We start from the raw sequence: 24166 nt of genomic DNA on the forward strand, positions 1-24166 counted from the left end.
AAGAAATCACGGAATTGCAGAGCTGGAAGAGCATGCAGACAGTCTCAGTTCTATCCCTTCATTTTTTAGCCAAGGAGTGGGAGAAACCATGAAAGTTGGCTAATCCCTAATCTCAGATAGAGCCAGTTAACTAGCAGGAAGAACCCTGAGTCCCAAACTGGGCCAGTATTTTCTTCAGTCCACCTGCCAACCCCTGCACCTCACTCAAGCTGCTCATGCTCAGTCCCATCTCTGTACCCCAGGCCGGCCCTGTTGCTCTCTGGGCTTGGCCATCTTGTGGGCAGTCCCAGCAGGCCCCGATAAAGGCCAGAGCCCTGGAGGAAGATCTGGAGGAGGAGGAAGGTTATGTGAATGTATGGTTCTTGGGACTATGGAGTGGAAGGGCAGCATTGAGTTAAAGTTAACACCAGACAATGATGCAATCATAGAAGCCAAATTGAGCACAGGCTGCTTTAAGAAAGGAGTACTGTAATCTGAAGCCTGCTGGACGTTGGGGTTGGGAGGCAGTAAAAACAGCTCTAGTGCTAGCTGGAGCCCCCTCGGGTGCAGGCTGAGAGGGACCTAGGCTGGGAGTGGAGCTGCAGCGAACCACAGGTAAAGCAGCATCCAGTGGTGCTTTTCTGGGCTTGGGGGGACTGGGAGAGGCAGGGAGCAGAAAAGAGGGGTGCAAGGAGGAGGTGGGGATACAGAAGCCCTTGCAGCTTGGACACTACAGATAAGTGGATGAGAGATAGCAGAGGGAGTGGGGGACGGGCTAAGACTCAATTACCTCCCAAACCCCACTGCAATATAGAAGTCTGGAAAGACTTTTGAATGAAGTGAGTGGGAAACAGTGGAGGGAGTGGAGGAGGCAGAGAGTTAAGCTCTCTCTTAGTCAGGTCTGAGCAGCACCCCAAAGGGGGGGCTGCAGCCCCAGGGGAAGGACACACTTGAGTAGCTGTTTCAGAAAGGTGGCCCTCCGGCAGCTTACCCTGGCTTCCACCCACCAAGATTGCTGCTTCTTTTTCAAAATCAGTTGGTGCTGATTTCCAAGGTAATTTCCCAACAGCACCAAGGAGCTGCATGCTGAACCCTGTCTGAGTGCTGGGATGGGGTCACAGCTGGCTTCTTCTGTTTAGCCCCCACCCTTTCTCTTTGGCTGAAAGAGCTGTAAGCAAAAACTGGGAGACTAATGAGGTCATGGCCCCTGCAAACAATGAGCAGTTTTTAGCCTAGTCGGTGCTGGGGATTGGGGGCTCAGCTGCCCTCTGCTCCCTTTACACAGAAGGGAGTGGTCTGAGCCAAAGAAGGAAAGCCAAAGGCTTCCCAAAACCTTGCCACTGTTTGGCTCATGGCTGTCCACCAAGAATTCAGACCCCAGACCTGTGGTAGGGTGGGGAGCAGGGAGTTCTAGTCCTAGGGCTGGTCCTTCTGGGGTGTGGGGAAGTGCAACTGGGGTGCCTTGTCCTGATTCACTCAGGTTCCATGATTTCAGAAAAAAGTTGCCATGGAGCTGGTGGTGTCACCATGGGTGGGCCAGAGGGGATTCTTGGAAACTCTCCCAGAGCCAGCTGAGAGTGAGGGGCCCTCCCTGCGTGGTTCACAATGTCTACCGCCATGTGGCTTGAAGGCTGTGGTTTGTGGGAGGAGGAGGAGCCATGGTGTTTGTCTCACAACTGGGTTTAATCTGAAACACATGTGTTGGCTTACATTCACCCTCTCAGCGTGGAGGCAAGATCACACATCCTGTGCTCTTGATTTGTGGTGGAATTGAAAGCCGACCTTGGCCCAGAGGGGAGGATCTGTTCCCTCCCCCACCTGGTAGGCCAGAAGCCTGGCTCAGGTACTGCCCTTTGGACAGGATGGCATCATTGCCCCGTGCCCCTGGGCAGCCAGTGATTTCTGCCTCTGCCCACAGGATGATCATCTTGCACAGGGCATTGCAAATGGTTCAAGGGGCCCTCTCACTGCCCGAGGTGGGGGCGGAGGGGCTTTAGGGTCTCTACTTCCTTTACCTATGGCTTGAGGTGGAGGGTTCAAGATCATGCCATTAATGCTACCTAGCCCTGCGTCTAGTTCTGGGTCAGGTTCCCTCACCTCATCTTCTCCCATCTTCAGCTGATGTCACTCATGTGGTAACAATGATCGGTCACATGATCTGGGGCTCTGTAGGAACTAAAGAAGGTCCCACCTCCAAGTGTATCTGAATTGTTTCCTTAGATACTATCCTGGGAGCCAGGTAACAGTGGCTCACTCCTATATAATTGCTACTTGGGAGGCTGAGATCAGAAAGATCACTGTTCAAGGCCAGCCCGGGCAAATAGTTTGCAAGACTCTCATCTCCAAAATAACCAGAGCAAAATGGACTGGAGGTGTTGCTCAAGCTTGCTTTGCAAGCCTGTACCCTGAGTTCAAACCCCAGTCCTCTCCTCCACAAATGCTATGCCTGGGTGATCTATCTTCTTCCTTCCCCTTTCCTACCACAGCGAGAGGGACCAGGGCTGACAGCATTCCTTCTAGCCTTGCCTTCTCTACATCTCACTAAATTTTTAGTCCAATAAACTAGTCTCTGGAGGCTCAGGCAAGGGAGGCGCTGTCTGCACTGGGCGGGGCTGGCTGGCAGAGAGCACAGAGGGCTGTAAGCCTGAGGGTGTGGAGGTCTCTATCTCTTGCCTCTGAAAGCTTTTCCTGTTGTTTCAGCACCCTGTGAGGAGCCCCTAGCTGAGAACACAGGGGTCCATGGACCTTCCCTCGGAGAAGAGCTGCAGATGAGCGTTTAGAAAGAGAGCTGGCTGGTGCCTGATGGCAGTCCTGCCTTAAGCTGAGCAAACTGAGATCTTTTCTTTTGCTGTCTTTTGGGCACTACAATGTTGTCCAGTGGATTATCAGACTTAATTTTAAGGATTTTAGCCAATAATCACATACTGCACTCCTCTAACTTTTCTGACCCAATTTGTTCTGGGAAGCCAGAAAAGTTAGTGTGTGGTAGGGGGAGGGTTTATGTGTGTATAAAAAGGATAATGATGGAGCTCAGGAGACCCTTGGGTATGCATGTGTGTTATAGGTTGGATGGAGGCAGAGCATGGACCAATCAAAGGTCCTGGCTACTGAGTAGGCCTTGTGTGATCCTGTAACTAGAAAGCTCTCAGAAGATCTTATTTGGGAAACCCTCAGCTGCCCTTATCCCTCCACCCCTACATCTTGACTCCAAGGGAAGCATAAGGATGAGGTGAATACAGGAGAATCTAGAGTCCTAGACCCAAATTTCAGAGCTTTGCCTGGTGGTCTACGTTCCAGACCAGAGGCTGGGCAGGAGGGCCACTGCTGGGAAGGTGATGGGACCTTGGAGGTCTCACTAAGAAAGTAGGGTGTGGCTGGGGTGTAGCTCAAATGGCAGAGAGCCTGCATAGCAAGCACAAGTCTCCGAGTTCAAATTCCATATCACCAAAAAAACAATGAGGTTGTTTTAACCTGAAAGAAAGAAGTCTTTGGGTTTAAGAGCTATTTTTGAGCTGGGAGGGGGAAGAGGACAATCTACTGGGGAGGTGGAGCCATATGATTCTGGTTGAAGGGGGACATATTTGGCTCTGAACTCATTTAAGGACTTACCATCTCTGGCACTGGTAAGTGCTGCTAAAACATTATCTAGCTGAGCTTGATGGCTTACATCTGTAAACCCAGAACTTGGGAGGCTGAGGCAGGAGGATCAAGAGTACACAGCCAGCTTGGGTTACATAGGGAGACCCTGCCTCAAAAAAAAAATCTAATTTTTAATTCTCATAATAGGCAAGTACTGTTTTACATTTTACCAGGAAAAAAATACTATGTAGAGAGCAATTAAGAGCCAGAATTGATGCCAGGCGTGGTGGCTCAAGCTTGTAATCCTAACTAAATCAGGAGGCAGAGATCCAGGTTTGAAGCCAGCCTGGGCAAATTGTTTGCAAGACCCTATCTTGAAAACACCCAACACAGGGCTGGTGGAGTGGCTCAAGTGCTAGAGCACCTGCCTAGCAAGCGTGAGGCCCTGAGTTCAAGCCCCAGTGCTGCCAAAAAAAAAAAAAAAAAAGAGCCAAAATTGAGATTTGAACTTAGGTGGTTTCAACCCTAACCCTTGCCCTCCTAACCAAGAGGGGAAGAGCTCTTGAAATGGAAATGAGAAGGGAAGGGAATGAGTGTCCTTATGAGGTCACTGACCTCTGGTCAGAGGAACTCACAAGAGTTGGAGAAGTTTTGGGAGATAGTGGGCTAGACTGGATGCTTCCATTCCTTTCTGTGGTTCCAGGCTCAAATTCCATCCAATGAGCTGGCTGGGTGCCTTCAGGGAATAGTTTTAGGAGACATTTGTGCTAGACCATACTCCATAGGGACTGAGGGCCCCACTGCTGGGTTGTCCTTGTTCTGGGGCTTTAGGTTGGAAGATGGGTCCTCTGATAGGGACCCCCAGACAAAAGCACAGTGCATGATGTGGCTGTGGGTGGAGAGGCAGGTGCAGGGTGGGGAGGGGATGGCTGGGTGGGAGCAGTCCTCAAGCTGAGGGTCCACTTCCAGTCTGGGGAGGCTGGAGAGAAGGTGCTCACACTGTCTATCTCCTGCCCCTGTGGCAGGGCAGGGAGGTGGGCAAGGGGAGTGGCCTGCCCCTTTCATGTCTCTTCCAGGTTTGGGATGCAGGCCCTCGTGCTACTCCTCTGGACCGGAGCCTTGCTTGGGCAGGGCAGCTGCCAGAATGTCGATAGCAGCCATGAGGTCAGTGGGGGTAGGTGGGTGGGGGCATCAGCTGTTCCAGCCCCTTATTAGCAGCAGCCTGGGAGACAGGACAGGAACCCATGTTCCAGCCTGGGCTCTGACTTTTTTTTTTGGGCTCTGACCTTTATTCCTACAGGGCCTTGGCTTCTCTAGCAGCAAAACAGAAAATGTATTGTGTCCACTTTTCAGAGGGCAGAGTAGAGACAGAAATAAGATCCAAAAAAGTGAAAAGCCAAGACATTTTAACTAGTCCAGGGCTGCCCCTTCCTTGAAGACCTTTCCTCACATCTGTACTACTTGTGGGGCTCACAGAGTGGGTAGTGTTCTAGAATATTTGTTCAGATGCTGGTGGGCCACAGCAGAGGATGACCCAATGCATGCAGATTTATCTGTCTCTCAGAAAGTTTCTGCTGTATGCTGGGCTTGGGGTGAGGTCCCTGTCACATGAAGAACAGGAAGCTGGGCCTAGCAGCTGGAGTCCTGGATTTGTGGGTTCTGAGTTTCAATTGAGGCTGTATCTCTCACTGACTAGTGGCCTTAGGTCACTCTTATCTCAATCTCTGTTTCCTTATAGGACTGTTATGGCAATTTATTTATTTCTCACCTACCGAACACCTACTTTTTTTTTTTTTTTTTTAATGCTGGTGATCAAACCTAGCCTTGTGCACACTAGGCAAGTGCTCTATCACTGAGCTGTACTTCCACCCATCAACACCTACTCAGAAGGTGCTGGAGATCAGTAGAAATGTGAGAGTCAATTCTTTTGAGATATTAGTCTTTTGGGACATCAGACAGATATATCAACAAGTACGAAATGAAGTAAGTCAGAAAGAGCTAGCAGAGGCTAAGAATGTAGCTGAGGACTTGCCTAGTATGTTCAAGGCCCTGAGTTTGAACCCTACCACTGGAAGAAACAAAACAACAACAAACTAGCCTGTCACAAGGGTAGATGGCTAATAAATGGCACTTGACTCTGAAAAACGATCAGAAAACCAAGTTCTCTTCAAGTAGGGGTGGTCATGGAAAATCTGTGATTTAGGAGAAAACATCTGGTGGTGAGACAAGGGTGAGTTGGGGGTGTGATAGGAGGGTCTAGGCAGAGCCTCAGAGCAGTTACCTAGGAAGCCTGGTGTGGTCTGACTACAGGGTTTCTTGGGGGATGGGGAATTCCTTGCTATTTTTTTTTTTTTTCTTCAGTGTGTCATGGGCTTCCAGCTCACAGGTTACAAATGCCAAAACCTGGCCAGCTGGTCCCCCTTCTCAGCTGCCTCTTCCAGCAAAGGGCTCATGCATTACCAGGGAGGCAACCTCATTTCCAACCTTAGGTTAAACATACTACAATTGGGAAGGCCAGCCCCAGGGCCAGAAGGACAATCCCACTCAATGCCAGGAGGAGACATCATTCACTGTGTGACTTCACTGGTCCTTGTTCTGTAATCCAGGGAGCCCCAGCCCCTGACAGCACGGGGGAGCCAGTGGAGGAGGAGGAGGATCCCTTCTTCAAGATCCCTGTGAATAAGCTGGCAGCTGCAGTTTCCAACTTTGGCTATGACCTGTACCGCCTGAGATCGAGCACAAGCCCCACTGCCAATGTGCTGCTCTCCCCACTCAGCGTGGCCACAGCCCTCTCTGCCCTCTCTTTGGGTGAGTTCACAGTTGCAGAAGGCCCCAGATGGACCTGGAGGCCCCTCCTCCCAGCCCAGGACTCTGCATATGTGTAGCTTGGGAGGAGTAAGAAGTGCTGCAAAGATGGCCGGATCAGGGTCTGGCCACGCACTGGGAGCCCAAGGGCTGCACACACAATTCCCACTATTGATATGGTGACTTCAATGCTCACTCATTCATTACTTAAATGAGCTCATTCTGTGTGCCTGTCATTAGCCCAGATTCTGGGGATATAACTGCCCACGGGTAGTCCTGGGCTTGCCAGTGGATCTCCTGGGCTCGCCAGAATCTCAGTGGGATCACAGCTGAGTTCAGAGGGGACACTCATGAACTGATAACTACAATATAGTGTAGGTGCTGTGATGGGAGTACAGGGGCTTCTTCCCCTCACCACACCCTTGTCTCTCTAGGCTTGATGCTTTTAGCCCACTTTTGGAAAACCCCCAAGGACGCATCACTGTTTCTTCTGTTGCCCTAAAATTCCTTGATTACCTGGAATGTCTGTATTATTGACCTATTCAGACTCTCAGCAGAAAGGAGCATAAGCTAGGTATGGTAGGCCACACTTGTAATCACATCACTCAGGAGGCTGAGGCAGGATCACGAGTTTGAGGCCAGCCTAGGCTATATAGTGAGAGGAGTATAGGATCCCTGTCCTGGGAGGGACCTGATTTGGGCCTGGCAGTAATAGAGGCTCCCATCCTTGTCTCTCTGGCAGGAGCTGAACAGCGAACAGAATCCACCATTCACCAGACTCTCTACTATGACTTGATCAGCAACCCCGACATCCACAGCACTTACAAGGAACTCCTTGCCACTGTCACTGCCCCCCAGAAGAACTTTAAGAGTGCTTCCCGGATTGTCTTTGAGAGGAGTTGGTTGCCTTTTTCTCTCCTTCCTTCCCTTTCTTCTTCCTCCCTGCTCTCTTTTTTCTTTCTTTCACAAGGTCTTGATATGTAGCCCAGGTTGGCCTCTAACTCATGATTCTCCTGCTTCTGCCTCTCAACTGTTGGGACTACAGGCATGTGCCACAATGACTGGCTGGCAGTCAAACACTTTTTCATCCTGGGCTGTCTGAGGGCATGAAGCTCTATGCTACATTCTGCGGTTTCTTTCTAGACAACAGATTGTGTGCTCAAGCCAGGCTTGGCAGTGGTGGGCAGGAAAGGGCCCATGAGCCCAAAGAGGATCAGAAAGGGGAAGTAGGCTGTGGAGAGGGCAGGAGGGAGTGGGGAGGGCAGTAACATTGAGAGGAACAGCAATGGGTGAAATTCATTGTTCCCTGCCCAGTGCCTGGCAAGTCACGGGAAGATGCTGGGCAGGAAGTCGGGGCCTGCTGAGTGGTAAACCAGAACTGAAGCCGGCATGGTCTCAAAGAGAGGGTGCTGGTTCAGCTCTTGTACACTAATCTCTGTTCTACTTCTCAGAGTTGCGGATAAAATCCAGCTTTGTTGCACCGCTGGAAAAGTCGTACGGGACCAGGCCCAGAATTCTGACTGGCAACCCTCGCATGGACCTTCAGGAGATTAACAACTGGGTGCAGGCCCAGATGAAAGGGAAAATTGCCAGGTCCACCAGAGAAATGCCCAGTGACATTAGCATTCTCCTTCTTGGTGTGGCCTACTTCAAGGGTGAGGGCTTCCCCACTTCTCCATGGCCAAGGGTGGATGGCAGGTGTCAGAGGGGGTTGAGAAAGAGAAGTCGAATCCTTGCCCAACATAAGCCCAGAAGCAAAGTCAGCAGAGAATCTGAGAACTGCATCTGCCTGCAGCATACCTGCTTCTCATGTACTGAGTGTCTACGACGTATCTGATGAATGCCCACAGGTGTAAGAGGCCTGGGCATTGTTCAATTTCTGGCTTTTGAGTCAGACTGTGTTTAATCCTGGTCTGATTTTGCTAGCTTCAGCACCCTGCAACCTTTCTGGGCCTGTTTCTTCATCTTCCATGTCAGGCTCATATACCTACTTCATAGATATTTTGTATGTATTTTCTCATTTCACAGAAACCCTAGTATTGTAACTGGGATACAACAGGGGCTCAGCAAACTGTTATTAGTCATCTACCAACATTCTTGTAGAAAACGGTGGTGTTCCCAGAGATGATTCCACAACCTATTATGAGACCAGCCCTATTCAGATAAGGCCTTGGGGCAGAGGGCTGGGCAAACTTCCCCTTAAAATGCTTTGTGGTTGTCCTATAAGGGAGCAGCAAGAGTGGACCCCTAAATTCCTAGTGCAAAGCCCAATGGCTTCCTACTTCAAGTACTGATCTCCAGGGAGTGACAGAGCAGTCACAGACCCATCATATTAAATGGCACATTAAACAGAAGGGACTTGGGAATCCAGATAGAACCAACAGAGTCAACTTCTTTGGATCTGAGTTTGCTTGTGGAAGGTACTCAGGGCTCAGCTCATACATACTGAGACGTAGCAGCTCTTTCCTCCTGTGTTGGAGTTGCTGGGAACTAAGAGTCCTTTAGGCAGCTGGGCAATTTTCAGCTATGTGCTGTGGAGACCCAGTATGGTCCCTAGTCTTTCTGGTGCTTGAGGCTCAGGAGACTTCATTCGTCTTATTCCAGGGCAGTGGATGACAAAGTTTGACTCCCAAAAGACTTCCCTCCAGGATTTCCACTTGGATGAGGAGAGAACCGTGAGCGTTCCCATGATGTCAGACCCCAAGGCCATTTTACGATACGGCTTGGATTCTGATCTCAGCTGCAAGGTCTGTAGGGGTGGGTTGGGGGCCGGTAGGAGATTTCAAAGAGAGGCAGAATTACATGTGGAAATAGAATGACCTTTAAGATCTAACAGTTATCTGAATTTTGCCTGCTGTGTGACTTTGTGAGCAAATTAATAATGTCTGAGCCTTTCCTCTTCTTAAAAGAGAGTGAGGATAATTATCAAAACAGATCCTCTCAGGGTTTGTTGTAAGGATTAAGATGATGAGAAATGGGTCCCCAAGATTTGGCAGTCAGATCTAGGCATGGTGGTGCATACCACGCTTGTAATCCCAGCTCTTGGTAGGTTGAGGCAGGGGATCACAAGTTCAAGGGAAACCTGGGTTATACAGCAAGACCCTGTCTCAAAAAACAAAACAGCAAAAAAGATTTAATGCTCAAATGTTGAAATCTTTTATTGAGTACTTTTGTTTTAAGAATTAAGAGCCAACTTTTGAAAAACTGTCAAAATCCATATTGCTGACATTCTATGGTTTTCCTGTGTACTTGACTTCTTTTAGTTCTTAACCTTTTTTCGGGCCATGACCTCTTTGGGAGTCTGACAAAAACACCTGAAACACTCAAGAGAAATGCCATTTGTGCACATGAACATGTTTCTGCATGTGATTTCAGGGGGCTCTTGGGACCCTCTGACACCATCTGTTCCGTGAGCCTCAGGTTAAGAACCTCCATTCAAAGGATCCATTTTTATTACTGATTCTGTTCTGATGTGCCACCACCCCCATTTCTAGTCCAGTGCTCTGCACATAACAAATGATCTCTAAATGTTGACAGGTAGACTTTGGAAGCAGAGACCTGAATCAATTCTATCTCTTAGAACCACAGGAGAATATTCTTTCAGCAGGTAACTTCAGGTGGCATTAGGCCGAGAAGAAAATGGCCTGGTTTTGAAGGAACATCTGGAGAAGACTTGCTGCCAGAAAGCAATAACCTAGAGAACAACTGTTACCTAGATAAGGGGCTGGGCAAACACAAGGCCCAGCCCCACCATGGGAGAGAGGAAGGCAGCTCTTGATGTCCAAACATCCCTACACTTTTGGGCTCTGAAGGACTAACCTACCTGCTTCCTCTCTGTTGATTCAGATTGCTCAGCTGCCCCTGATCGGAAGCATGAGCATCATCTTCTTCCTGCCCCTGAAAGCAACCCAGAACTTGACATTGATAGAAGAGAGTCTTACCTCTGAATTCATTCATGACATAGATAGAGAACTGAAGGCTATCCATGCAGTCCTGACCATACCCAAGCTGAAGCTGAGTTATGAAGGCGAAGTTACCAAGTCCCTGCAGGAGATGAGTAAGTGTGCAAGACCGCTTTGCTCTTGGAGTTTGGGGTGGGGTTGAGTCTTTGAACCTTCCACCCTTGCTAAGCAGAATCCAAGGGCTCCGGGGCCTTGTAGACAGGCCCTGGCTGCTTCCTCTATTCTAATACTGCTGTCTGACCCGGTTTCTAATCAAAACCTCACATGCTGTGTGCTCTTTGGCAAGTCACTTACCCTAGTTCAGAACTGCACATAGTTTACAGAAGGTCCCAGCAGTGTTATGCTACCAGCTTGCATGCCATCTTGAAGATGAGGTTTTGGATAAAATGGGAGTTTTAATGGGAATCCCTCTCAATCTCTGTAGAGCTACAATCTTTGTTTGAGACCCCAGACTTCAGCAAGATCACAGGTAAACCTGTCAAGCTCACTCAAGTGGAACACAGGGCTGGTTTTGAGTGGAATGAGGATGGTGCAGGAACCAACCCCAGCCCAGCCCTCCAGCCAGCCCGCATCACCTTCCCCCTGGATTATCACCTTAATCAACCTTTCATCTTTGTACTGAGAGACACGGACACGGGGGCCCTTCTCTTCATAGGCAAGATTCTAGACCCCAGGGGCATTTAATGCTCCAGTTAATGTTCCAGTACCTTAGAAAACCCTAGAGAGTATACATGACACAGAGGCTGCCCCTATAGTTTCAAAGTACACTTTGCAATAAAAGAGCTTTTTCCTTAACTTTTGTTGCTTTGTTCCTCCTCCTGTTTTGAGCTAGGCTAAGTTGAATATGAAGATAAATTGCACTTTAGGAATTTGCTAGTTCAGTTCTTACAGCCTGGTTCTGTAATAACAGCAGAGTCATCATTTATAAGAACTTTTAGTTATCTGTTATGTAATACAGGAACTGCTTTTCTACTCTGGGGTGTTTATGTACTAGGACCACTAATCTCTTCCTCCTCTCCCCCCAAACAAAGAGGGCATCTCCTATCCCCACAATCCTGAAGCATGCTGTTTATTCAGCTTTCTGTTTTTATAATGAATACCTGAAATAAGCAACAGGAGAAACACTTTATTTTTTTTTCCCTTTTTTGGTACTAAGGGTTGCATTCAGGGTCTTGTGCTTGCTAGGCAAATACTCTCATCCTTTTGCTTTTAGGGTTTTTTTTTTTAGATAGTGTCACCTGCTTTTGACTGGGCTGGCATTAGACTGTGATCTTCCTACTTCTGCCTCCCAAGAAGTTGGGATGACAGGTGTGTGCCACTATGCCTGGCTTGCGTTGAGATGGAGTCTCACTGAGTTTTTCCTGGTTGGCCTTGAACAGTGATCCTCTCATTTCTGCTTGCTGAGTAGTTGGGATTCCAGGCATGGAGCACCACATCCAGTAGAAAAGCTTTATTTTGGCTCATAGCATTAGATACTCCCATTCATGATCAATTGGCCTGGTGTCTTTTGGGAGTGTGGGGAGGCAGCACATCATGGCAGGAGTATGTGGTTGAACAAAACCACCCACTTCATGGCTGGGAAGCAAAGAGAAAGAAGAGAGCAGAGTCCTATTGCCCCCTTTGAGGTCATGTACTTGCCAATGAGCTAAAGACATTCCTCTAGCCCCCACTTCTTGAAGGTTCCACCACCTCCAAATAGTGCTATGCGAGGGACCAGTCCTTTCCCACATGGACTTTTGGCACTTAAGATCAACAAAATCATCACACATGCTCTTAAATGAAACCAGACTAGGTTTCAATGCAAGTGTAGGTATTCGCTACTCAAGCTAAGATCACATGAGACAATACAAGTTAACATATGGGCAGACAAGGGAAGCAATTTGTTACTTCAGCACTTAGAAAAAGCTTTCAAGTACATGTAGAATGAGACCTGAAATGTAAAATTCTAAAGATATTTTCTAAGGAAGTACACTAATTTTACAAAGTACAACACAGTCGTTTTTAGGAACATGAAACATACCAAATGTTTGGAATGGAATAACTAAAGAACAGTCTGCAGGACTAAATTTTTTTTCCTGAAAAAGCTCTACCAAAAAAATCTCACTGGATATTCCTTGCCATGATGAGTTATTAGAGGAGGAGAAACCAACTTCTGCCTGCTTCCCATTCAACAAATGTTTGAATGTTCTGTATTCTAAACACTCAGTTTTCTAAAAAGCTGCTGCCAGGCGTCTTCAGGGCTGTTCACTTCCTGACTCCAACACCATGGCAACGAACAGCTACTTCTTGGGCATGGCGAGGGTGCAGGCAGGCTCTCAAAAGCAGTGTGGGATTGGTGGAGTGGCTTAAGTGGTAGAGTGCCTGTCTGGCAGGCATGGAGGTCCTGAGTTCAAACACCTGGAACACCAAAAAAAAAAAAAAAAAAAAAATTCCAGGTGCTGGTGGCTCATGCCTATAATCCTAGCTAACTTGGGAGGCAGAGATCAGGAGGATGGTGGTTTGAAGCCAGCCTGGGGAAATAGTTCGAGACCTTATCTTGAAAAAACCCTTCACAAAACAGGGCTGGTGGAGTGGTGGAGTGGCTCGAGGTGTAGGCCTTGAGTTCAAGCCCCAGTACTGCAAAAAAAAAAAAGCAGTGTGGACCTGGCATTCTTTCCCACTCGCTCATTTGAGCCACTTGTCACAGTGGTGATATAGCAATGGGGTTCACATTCCTAAAACCCCACAGCCTTCTGACCAGGCCGGGGTCTGAGCTATTGTTCCATATCCTTGTGGAAGGGGCAGTCATTCCTACCTCCTGTCTCTGAGGTTTGAAACCACAGCAGTGACGTGAGGATTTCAGCATTTGGGGGATGGTATATGAGGGACAGAACATCAGGACCTCTTGCATTCTACCACCAAGTATGTATGTACAGCCCCCACTCAGCATTTTCTTTTTTTTTTGGTGGGACTGGGGTTTGAACTGATGGCTTTGTACTTGCAAAGCAGGCACTCTACTGCTTGAGCCTCACCTCCAGTCCATTTTGCTCTGGTCATTTTAAAGATGAGGTCTCTTGAACTATGCTTGGGCTGGCCTCGAACCTTGATCCTCCCTGTCTCAGTCTCTCAAGTAGCTAGGATTACAGGTGCGAGCCCTTAGTGCTGGGCTCCCACTCAGCAATTTTTGAAGTCCTTTGACTCCCTCTCCTCAGTACTCAGGCAGTTTGTATTTTATATACCAGCTTGGAGAAGTCTGGTAGAAACAAGAAGTTTCAAGCTGGTGTAGTGGCACACACTTGTAATTCCAGCTCTCTGAAGGCGGAGGCAGGAGGATAGCCAATTCAAGGCCAGTTTGGGCTATGTATTGGCAGGGAGGGATGGAGGAAGGAAGGAAGGAAGGAAAGAAGGAAAAAAAGGGTCTTTTTTCTGTCTCAAAAATGAGGCACAGGTAATGTACAGTCATTCCTATCAGTTTGATTTTATTATTTTATTAGTGTTTTGGTCAGTGAGTCTGCCAAGATTATTCAATGAAAGCCTGAATAAGGACTAGAAAACTGGTAGAAAACAGAGTTGCCATTCCAGGAAGAAACTGCCCTGTATGTTTATTTCTGTATTTGCAATTTATACTCCACTGGTTTTATTTATTTATTTATTTATTTGGTTGTACTAGAGTTTGAACTCAGGGCCTTATACTTGTTAGACAGGTGCTCTACCACTTGAGCCACTCCACCAACCTGATTCCACCAGTTTTAATGAAGGATTTGAGGAAGTTGCCTTTCTTAGGTGGAATTGTGTGTCTCTGGAGGTAAAGAGCCACACTGATTTCTTGCTGTATAATTATTTTTCAATTACAGTACGACTACTAAGCCTTTAAGTTCCCACTGGAGTGGCTCACACAATTTCATTACCACTAGAAACCACAGCAATGTTCCAGGAAACAGACTCTCACCATTTAGTGAGGTGGAATGCAGCCAAACCCCGGCTAACACCCGACTGCCTGCATATCAGCTACAATCCTCTCTAGATATGAGTTGCAAGTCTGTTCAGAGGACTGGGAGTTTTTAATGGAGGGCTGTTGGCTACACCAAGAAATAAGGGCTGTTGGCTACACCAAGAAATACCCATGATAACAGGTGAGCATCTCTGCCCAACTGCAGTTTGCTGGGGCCTCCCTGCCCTCACATACTAGGCTTGGGACCTTGAGGCAGGTCTCATCTTCCTGAAGGCAGCTTAGCAGTGACATAATCTCTTCACTTCATCTGCCAGGGCTCCCTTCCTGTGGGGCAGTACACCAAAGGCCCAACAGGGGTGGGTGGCAAGTCCAATAAACAGGACCTCATCTCTTGGAGTTCTTGGATCTCGCTGCTCTGAGGGCCACAGTGTACCAATAAGACCTTTTCTGCCTTCTGTATGGTATTCAGAGCTTCAGGTACTGCAAACCTGAATGAAGGGAGGGAAAAGGAGTCAGCTCATTGTCAGTCAAACAAATGTTTTGTTTTGTTTGTGGTAATGGGGCTTGAACTCAGGGCTCTACCACTTGAGCCATGCCCCCAGCCCTTTCTGCTAAGTTATTTTTGAGATTTTTGCCCAGGACTGGTCTTGGACCACAATCCTCCTACCTACACCTCCATATAGCTGGGTTTACATGAGCACACCACCATACATGGGTTATTTGCTGAGATGGCGTTTTGCTAATTTTTTTTGCCCTGCCTTGAACCACAATCTTCCTGATTTCTACCCAAGTAGCTGGGATTACAGGCACAAACCATTGTGCCGGCCATGTAGGAAATGTTAATTCACACACTGTGAAGGACACAAAAGTATCTAAGATCAGTTCTGCCCTCCAGAATTTTATAATCTAGAAGGGTAGATAAGACACCTTCATAAACACATAGCAGAGTTTGGGGAGCAAATTATGAAAGTGTGTGCAGATGGTGTCACCTGGAGCTTGAACAGCTGCACTTGGGTATCAAAGACAATGGCTAAGAATAAATTAAGAGGGCAGAAGTATACGAATGTATTTCACATAAGCAGCCAAAAAATCTTTAAGGCTAAAAAAAAGGCAAAACCAGTTACTGCTGGATGCTGGTGGCTCATGCCTGTAATCCTATTCAGGAGGCTGAGATCAGGAGGATCAAGGTTTGAGGCCAGCCCAGGCAAATAGTTCACAAGACTTTATCTCAACCAATAGCTGGGTGTGGTGGCATATGCTTGTCGTACCAAGTTATGCCAGAGGCTGAGATTGGGAGGCTCATGGTTTCAGACCAGCCCTGGCAAAAAAAAAAAAAAAAAAGACACAGTCCATCTTAATAGAAAAAATTTGGGCATGGTGGTGAGTGTGTCATCCCATTTACAGTGGGAAGCATTAATAGGGAGATCAAGGTTCAGGTGGGCCTGGGCAAAAAGCAAGACCTTATTTCCAAAATGGCCAGAGCAAAATGGGCTGGAGGTGTGGCTCATCTTCCTAGCACCTGCCTAGCAAGCACGAAGCTCTATGAGTTCAAATCCTTGTACTGCAAAAAAAAAAAAAGTTACCACTAATCTTAAGATAAATATTGTGAATGCAAAAGAGTTAACAGAGTGACTAAAACTTTTGTAAATGTACAGAAGGAACCAGATACTACTTCTCAAACCAGATACTTCCGAACCTCTGCAGAAAGAGCTCATTCCTCAGTAGAATCATGAAGATGAGCCAGTTAATGTTGATGAAGCTACAGGATTAATAGCTCAATTATAATGCAGGGGTGATGCATCAATTTCCCCCCCCCAAAATCAATAAATTGTTTTATATAAAAAAAATTTATGCCAGGCATCAATGGCTCACACCTATAATCCTAGCTACTCAGGAGGCAGAGATCAGGAGGATGACAGTTCAAAGCCAGCCTGGGCAAATAGTGCAAGAGACCCTATCTCAAAAAACCCATCATAAAAAAATAGAGAGACTCTAGAATCCTGAGAAAAACAGGTGAATTTCAAAGCTTTAATCTTGTATTTACATAAGGCTTCCAAAGGAGTATTTGTCTTACTAGGGATTGAACTCTGTGCCCTTTCTGCTCTCTATCAAATGGGCTATCTCTATATATTGGGTGTCAGCGCCTCTCACCATTGGGTTTAAGCTCCAAACACTTTCTCATACCAGTGTACACCACTGACAGCTTTATCAAGGATGGAGGTATTCCATCCAGAAATACTGAAATTAGGAGACCCCAACCCCAATGATCTCAGTGGCAAAAGTGGGTAAGGCATCAGCTTATCAACTCTGTTGTTCCTTTTTTTGGGGGAGGCACAGTGCTGGAGATGAAACCCAAGGCCTTTTGCATGATAGGCAAGTGCTTTACCAATGCACTATACCTCAATCTCCTCTTTTTTTTTTCTTTGCAGTACTGGGGTTTGAATTCAGGGCGTATACCTTGAGCCACTCCGCCAGCACTTCTTTAGTGATGGGTTTTTTTGAGAAAGGGTCTCGAGGACTATTTGCCTGGGGTTGGCTTTGAACTGTGATCCTCCTTATCTCTGCCTCCTGAGTAGCTAGGATTACAGGCGTGAGCTGCCAATGCCTGGCTTCAACCCCCTCTTTTAGCCTTTTTCTTTTTGCTTTTTTGAGACAAAGTCTTGCTATGTAGCCTAGTCTGGCCTTGAACTCAGGGCCTTGTGATTCTCCTGCTTTGTGACTAATCATGCTTGGATTACACCACACCTAGCTCTCTCTTTTAACCTTTTAAAGCAGGGTTTCTAAGCCTTAACAGGACTGAAGTCTTGGGTTGGAACTGTCCTGCACACTACAGGAGGTTTATAGCACCTCTGGTCTCTACCCACTAGATGTTAGTAGCACCCTCCCTGCAAAGTTATGACAATCAAAAATGTCTCCAGATAGTGCCAAATGCCATCTGGGGGCAAAAACTCCTGGTTGAAAACAACTGCTTTAAAAGGACTGAGATGCAAACTAGGGAAAAGGCAGAGACCCCAGAGTTGAGGGTGTTATTAGTGAGAGAGCTGAGGGATCTGTGATTAACCAGAGAGGAATGAGAAGAAAATGCTAAGCTGATAGGTAAGTGGGGCTGCCTGGCAAGTCCTTCCTGGGAAACTCACTTCACAGTTAAGAGTTTTCCCCATATTACTCAGGAGGAATTTGTAAGCAAAACAGAAGGCAATGATCTGTCGTAGACGAAATAAAGAAGTTTCAATTTGCTTAAAAGCACTGTAGGAAAAAAGTCATACACAGAAGCAATTAGTAGAAAATAGAACAGTATGTGCCCTGGAAAAGTGCTAAGAAAAGGGCAAGACTTACCCATTGAACAAGACCTGGGCCAGTTTGAAGAGCTCATGGCCCATTTCAACACTGGATGGCCCATGGCGGGCCTCAACCACTTGCAAACTCTTCTGCAGATGGCTAGCAGACTTTTGCCAGTCCCCTGGGAGAAACGAAACAACTCTATTGTAGAGAAAAAGCACAGCAAACTATGGGTGAATTCTTAGGGTGAGGGAAGGGAGGGCAGGCTCAGTTTAAGACTGAGAGAATCAACCAGGAAAGGCAAGGGTCAGGACAAAACACACAAGGCAGGAAATGAAAACACACAGTACCTAAGGCAGCATAGGCCTGGGCCAGGTCATCCTCAATCTCCCCCACCATCATGTGCTCTGCCGACAGGAAGCTTCTGGCATCTTGCCGGCATCCCAACAACTGCTGAATGGCTTGCTCTATTGGTTCAAAGGAAAAATGCCTCACTATAGAAACAAACCTAGTCCTGGAAATGACAATCCAGGTCTCATGTCCTGTCCTAGGGCTGAATGAGGGCTGAATATGGAAAGTCCCCCTTATCTCCTTGGGCTGTCCCAACCCACAATGTTCCAGTAAAACTGTTGTTCTGTCATGTTTCTCTTTCAGGAAAAAGGTGCTAGGTAAGAGCTCCCCATATTTACCCTGGGTTCCCAAAATCTACTTTTTGACACAACCAACTCTACAGCCTACTTAAGAGTCATCATTTCTCTTGACTAAAATCTAGGCTAAAAATTAGGTTTCATAAGGTATGGTAAACAAGTTCCCGCCATGCCATCATGGTTTAATTTCTGAGAAAAACAGGATCTTTCCTTCTCTATCTCTCTTCTGAGGACTGAACCCAGGGCCAACTGTGTGCCAGGTAAGTGTTCCAGTGCTGAGCTCTTATCTCCAGTGATTACACATTCCCGCTGCTATCTAGAAGAGACTGGCTTTGATGAAGGCAGAACAACCTTCCTAGGAAGTAAGGTCATTAGGCTGGGTAGTTAAAATAAATGACACTGAACTTCTGGAACTGCACAATGTTCATGGAAGTCAGTTATCAGGAGTACTGGAACTTTGCTATCTGATGCATAAGACAACAACAGCTGAAATCATCTGGCGCTTTTTCAAGGACACCAGAGTAACTGAGCTGGTTAGGGTTTGGTCTTCTCATTGGATTATATAGCCACCTTGTGGCTGTTACGGGGATAATTACATTCAATTCTTCAATTACTACTGAATTTTCTTTTTCTTTTTTTGGTGGGTCTGGGGTTTAAATTCAGGGTTTTACACTTGTAAAGCAGGCACTCTACCACTTGAGACAGACCTCCAGCCCATTACTGAGTTTTCTTGAGTGCAAGAACACATAAAAGGGAAAGAGTTAGAGGCCCAAAGCAGGGAGCCAGTCTCACCTAGTTTACCATTTCTGAGAAGCTTCCAGGCCATCCCAACCTGTTGCTGAAGGTGCTGTAACCGACAGACCAGCTGGTCCCTGCTGACGGATCCTGTACAAGATCCACTGCCACAGCTCAGCACAGCATCTCCCTGTGGAAGTCAGTTCTAACTTTATTCCTAAACCAGAATTGGTTATCAACATTGTCTGTACTTACACTATAGGATCACTGACCCCACCGGCAAAGAGACTCCTGCAATACTATACCGTGATCTAAGCCTGACTGAATTTGGTCTGTTAGCAGCAATTCCAATGAAGGCAGCAGCTGATTCCACTCTAACATTTAGTTTTGGAACTGGACTGGTATAGTTCATAATTCCTTCCCATCTTGACAGCCTCTTGCTTCTATCTTTCTGGACAGACCTTTGGATAACAAACACATTTCTAGGGGTTTTAAAAAAAGTCATAACAAATACAATACAGAAAGGTACTAGGTGAGGCTGCCCCACATATTACCTTAGGTTTGCAACTCTAGTTTCCCAACCAGCTCTGCATCCACTTATGGTACACGCTAAACCCCTGAGGTGGCCCTGCTGCTGACCATGCCAATGTCTATGCCACATTTGGCAACAGCAACCTAATTTCTCCTGAGGATCCTCCTTACCCTCTCATAGCTAGTGCCCTGTAGCTAAGGGGACTCAGATGTGGCCCTTCCCTCCTATTCAAATGGCTGGTGGAAAATTTTGTGACTCTGATTTTCCTCCACTCATAGTTGCCAGGTCAATGACTTGTGCCCATACTGTTGTTGGTGTAGAATACATTTTCATACTCCTGGGCAGGGAGGATAAGGAGGCTGAGCTGCTGGCAACTGTCTTGTCACCATGAAAGGGAAGTGTGTCTGAGGATAGGGCTAGCACAAAGGAAATGGAGCAGAGAAAGAGGGAGGGAGGGAGGAAGCGGGGGAGGGAGGGAAGGAGGGAGAGAAAGAGAGGGACAGACAGAGACAGAGAGACAGTAAAATCGGTTCCTGGTGACATTATCTGAGACCCTGGAAAAAGCTGTACCTGAAGTAGCCCTACCCTGGAACTTTTTCTTTTTTTCTTTTTTTGTTTCTTTTAAGACAGGATCTCTATGTACTAACTATGTAGACCAAATTAGTCTTGAACTTGTGATTCTCTTGCCTCTGCTTCCTAGTACTGGGATTACAGGCATGAACCACCAAGCCTGGCATGGGTCTTTTTTCAATGATTTATATGAGCAAATAAATTCCAGTTCTTTTTCCCCACTGGAATCAGTTTGGGTGGAATTTTCTGTCATGTGGAAGACAAACATTACTAATTCCAACCTTACCCTGTGGGTTCCTTTAAAGGGACGACCAATGTGTGGGGATGGTTCATTAAAACGTTAGTGATATTACTGCACTCAGCTTCCTCCTGAGGACTGATGACCTTTGGGCTGGATCACTATCCTCAGGCAACAGTAGAGAAGAGAAGAGAGAAATTTACCTGCATGAGCGCGCCACAACCGTTACAACAGAAGGCTTCCCAGCTGGGCCCTGCAGCTGTTTTGGGCTTCTCAGTGTGGCAAGCTGGACAGCTACAGTCAAAGAAGTACTGAGACCTCAGCTTCTGCTGCCTTTCAGCAACATCCATCCGGCTCTCATGAGGCCCTGGAGACAGATCACCCTTAGCTACTTCTTTTATCTATCTATCTGTCTGTCTGTCTATCTATCTATCTGGGACTGGGGTTTGAACTCAGGGCTTTGTGCTTGCAAAACAAGTGCTTTTTTTTTTTTTTTTTTTTTTTGTTTTTTTTTCATTTTTCTTTTATTATTCATATGTGCATACAAGGCTTGGTTCATTTCTCCCCCCTGCCCCCACCCCCTCCCTTACCACCCAATCCACCCCCTCCCGCTCCCCCCCTCAATACCCAGCAGAAACTATTTTGCCCTTATCTCTAATTTTGTTGTAGAGAGAGTATAAGCAATAATAGGAAGGAACAAGGGGTTTTGCTGGTTGAGATAAGGATAGCTATACAGGGCATTGACTCACATTGATTTCCTGTGTGTGGGTGTTACCTTCTAGGTTAATTCTTTTTGATCTAACCTTTTCTCTAGTTCCTGGTCCCCTTTTCCTATTGGCCTCAGTTGCTTTAAGGTATCTGTTTTAGTTTCTCTGCGTTAAGGGCAACAAATGCTAGCTAGTTTTTTAGGTGTCTTACCTATCCTCACCCCTCCCTTGTGTGCTCTCGCTTTTATCATGTGCTCATAGTCCAATCCCCTTGTTGTGTTTGCCCTTGATCTAATGTCCACATATGAGGGAGAACATACGATTTTTGGTCTTTTGAGCCAGGCAGCTTGACTTACACCTCCAGTCCATTTTGCTCTGGTTATTTTGGAGATGGGGGTCTCAAGAACTGTTTGTCCTGGCTGGCCTCAAACTGAGTGCCTCCCAATCTCAGCCTCCCAAGTAGCTAGTATTACAGGCATGAGCCATTGGTGCCTGGCCATCCTCCGTTACTTCTTGTTTTCTTGTGGTACTGGGGTATGAATTCAGGGCCTCACACTTGCTAGGCAAGCACTCTACCACTTGATCCACTCTGTCAGCCCTGGTTTTTTTTTTCAGTGCCGAGCTTGAACTTAGGGCCTATACCTTAAGTCACTCCACCAGCCCTTTTTTTGCTATGAGTGTTTTTGAGATAGGGTCTCGCAAACTGTTTGCCCAGGCTGGCTTTGACCTGTGATCCTCCTGATCTCTGCCTCCTGAGTCGCTGGGATTACAGGTGTGAATCACCAGCATCTGGCTCAGCTACTTCTTAAAGCAAGAGAGTCAAACACTAGTTATAAGCTTTCAGCTCATCAGACAGGCTGTATGATTCATCATGGGACATTAGTGGAACTGGACTCTGAAATAAGCTTATAAGTTGCTGGAGCAGGAAGAAAAAGCAGCTGAGAAGTTGCTTTGAGCCCATTTTCAGAACAGTCAGTTTATAGAGATCAAGCAGTAAGACACACAAAAGCGTAGCCACAAAAGGGCTCTCTTCTGTGGTAGGAAGACCTTTGTTTTTGGCCTAAGACTGCATTGCCTCTTCCAGGAAATAAACACTGGACAGGTAGAGACACCTGTGCAGTGACTTGCTCATTCCCATCTAGCCTGTCCTTTTTGGGTGGAGAAGGGCAGTAGAGTGGCACAGGAGGGCTTAGCTCACCATAGCAGTGGAGAATCTCTTGCCCTCTTCCAATCTGCTGTGCTGCCCGAATGGTGGCGACAGTGTTTGTGAAAGACACGCTGGTGTTGGGCCTGCAGGAGTGGTTCAGGAGACTGACAACAGGAAAGATGCCTGTGGCAAGGCGTATCTGCCTGCTGGTGGTAATGATGCTCTCTTTAGACCCTGAAAGTGGAAGAGACAAAAGGAAAAATGCATCAGGATATCAGTCTTGTCCTTGCCATCTATTCCTCAGAAGATGAGCAGAGCAGCTGGGCCTGGAGCCCATCTGAGTCATTGCTCCCCAGCCAGATCCAATATAAATCAGATGGAAAATGACTCATAGCAAACTCTGGTCCCCAGGAAGCAAAGTGAATGAACACATGAAAAGTCCACTGGAATCCTAAAACTTTGCCATTATGTCCCTATGCCACCTTGAAGAGCCCAAGATTAGAATTTATAAAAAATAATCAAAAAAGGATTATCAGTAGGGAGCTTTCTAGACAGTTTCATAATGTTCACAAGGACACAGAAACTAGAGTACCTGTTGAAGACTATTTCTCAAAGTCAAGTGCTCTTGTTTAACTGCTCTTTGGTTGGTTAACAGAACAAGTGACCCAATTACTATATTAAACTTTATATATTTAAGCAGGCTTAAGAGTACATATAAGTCAACATGCCTTATGTGTGTGCCTTCATTCTGCCCTCTGTCCCTGCCTTCATTCTGCCCTCTGTCCCCCTTTATGGGAAGCCAGTCAGCAGTAGTTCTCATGGAAGCAAACTCTGTACTAGTTTTACTCAAGATAGTCTCATATTCCAAAAATTTCTTTGCAGCACAGTTAACCAGCATCTTAACTATACAACTGAAAATCAGGAAGAAAGAAAATGGTCCCTAAGCACTGAAGCTGGTTTGTACAAAGCTTGTACACTTATGTTCATATGTGTATTCTTTGTCCTTATGTGTAGGCCTATGTGTTAGTCAGATTTCTATCGATATGACAAAAAATATCTGAGAAAATCAACTTAAAAAGAGGAAAGGTAAGCTGGGTGTGCTGGTTCATGCCTTAATCCTTGCACTCAGGAGCTGGGAAGGAGGATTGTGAATTTAAGGCCAGCCTGGGTTACATAGGGAGTTTGAGAACAGCCTAGGCTACATAGCAAGACCATGTCTCAAAAAGCAAAAACCAAAACAAGGGAGAGAAAAGATTTATTTTAGTTCACAGTTTTGCAGGTTTTGGCCCATGGTAACTTGGGCTTGTGGTGGTACTGTGCAGGAATGTGCTGCAGAGGAGGCTGTTTACCTCTTACGGCCAAGAAGCAAAAAGAGAGAGGAAGGGTCCCTCTTTCTGCTCTCTTTTTGGTACACCCCTAATGACCTAACTGCCCACCTCCCAAAAAGTTCCACCATCTCCCAATAGTGCTACAGGCTGGCAACTAAGACTTCAGCACATGGGCCTGTGGGTACACTTAAGATCCAAACCACATCAGCCTATTTGCTCTTTTTTTTTTTAAAAAAAACATAGTGCTAACTAGTTTAGTTATGCCATTTCTTAGGCCATAAAAGTACAGAAGCAGAGAATGTAAGAGGCAGGTTTTCCTGACAATGACAAAAGACACAGGGTGACAGACTGGGAAAGAGGCAGAAAATTTATAAGGTTACAGCCTTATTGGACTTGGGGTATGGCCCATGTGGTAAAGCACCTGCCTAGCAAGTACAAGGCCCTCTTCTTAAAAAAAAAAAAAAAAAGTAACAGCCTCAGGGCAAACAAAAACACTCAACTATTTTTTTAGGGGAGAGCTCAAAAGCAGTCCCCTGCTACCATAAATTATGCAGTTGAGTTTCCCACATTTGGGGAAATCACAGGGGTCAGCACATCCAGAGTGCAATGGATAAGCCTTGCCCTGGGAAAACCACCTTGTTGGAGGGATCATGGTATCTTCTCTGCCGGGTACATCTCAAGTTTTACTATACTTGTAACATTTTACTTAACCAGAGGCTCCTGGAGG

General features: G+C 46.6%; 2 protein-coding genes and 1 non-coding gene across 7 annotated transcripts in view; 1 reads left to right on the top strand and 2 right to left on the bottom strand.

Annotated features, from left to right (window-relative positions):
* The first annotated feature begins 331 nt into the window (after positions 1-331).
* On the top strand, positions 332-11120 carry Serpinf1 (serpin family F member 1). The gene is made up of 8 exons (XM_020169126.2): positions 332-594; positions 4635-4722; positions 6165-6366; positions 7106-7261; positions 7815-8018; positions 8968-9110; positions 10210-10420; positions 10750-11120. The coding sequence occupies exons 2-8, from the start codon at positions 4642-4644 to the stop codon at positions 11007-11009; spliced, it is 1257 nt and encodes a 418-aa protein (XP_020024715.2). The 5' UTR covers positions 332-594; positions 4635-4641; the 3' UTR covers positions 11010-11120.
* A 97-nt stretch (positions 11121-11217) lies between these two features.
* Positions 11218-24166, bottom strand: part of Smyd4 (SET and MYND domain containing 4) — a 45374-nt gene continuing 32425 nt past the window's right edge. For 4 of the 5 annotated variants that reach the window (XM_074046577.1, XM_074046578.1, XM_074046580.1 and 1 more), the window contains 6 exons: positions 22163-22345; positions 20461-20624; positions 18975-19107; positions 17886-18002; positions 17593-17716; positions 12311-14744 (listed from right to left, as the gene is read on the bottom strand). In XM_074046577.1, the coding sequence (XP_073902678.1) occupies positions 14555-14744; positions 17593-17716; positions 17886-18002; positions 18975-19107; positions 20461-20624; positions 22163-22345 (911 nt within the window). In that variant the 3' untranslated portion in view covers positions 12311-14554. Of the gene's footprint in view, positions 11901-12310; positions 14745-17592; positions 17717-17885; positions 18003-18974; positions 19108-20460; positions 20625-22162; positions 22346-24166 lie in introns of those variants that run through there. The other variant, XM_074046579.1, reaches the window with a different exon arrangement.
* LOC141414167 (U1 spliceosomal RNA) lies at positions 23948-24116 on the bottom strand. The gene has a single exon (XR_012439250.1). It is a non-coding gene; the product is annotated as a U1 spliceosomal RNA (small nuclear RNA).

The sequence above is a fragment of the Castor canadensis genome, chromosome 11 (assembly GCF_047511655.1).
Source record: "Castor canadensis chromosome 11, mCasCan1.hap1v2, whole genome shotgun sequence".
Classification (NCBI taxonomy): Eukaryota; Metazoa; Chordata; class Mammalia; order Rodentia; family Castoridae; genus Castor; species Castor canadensis.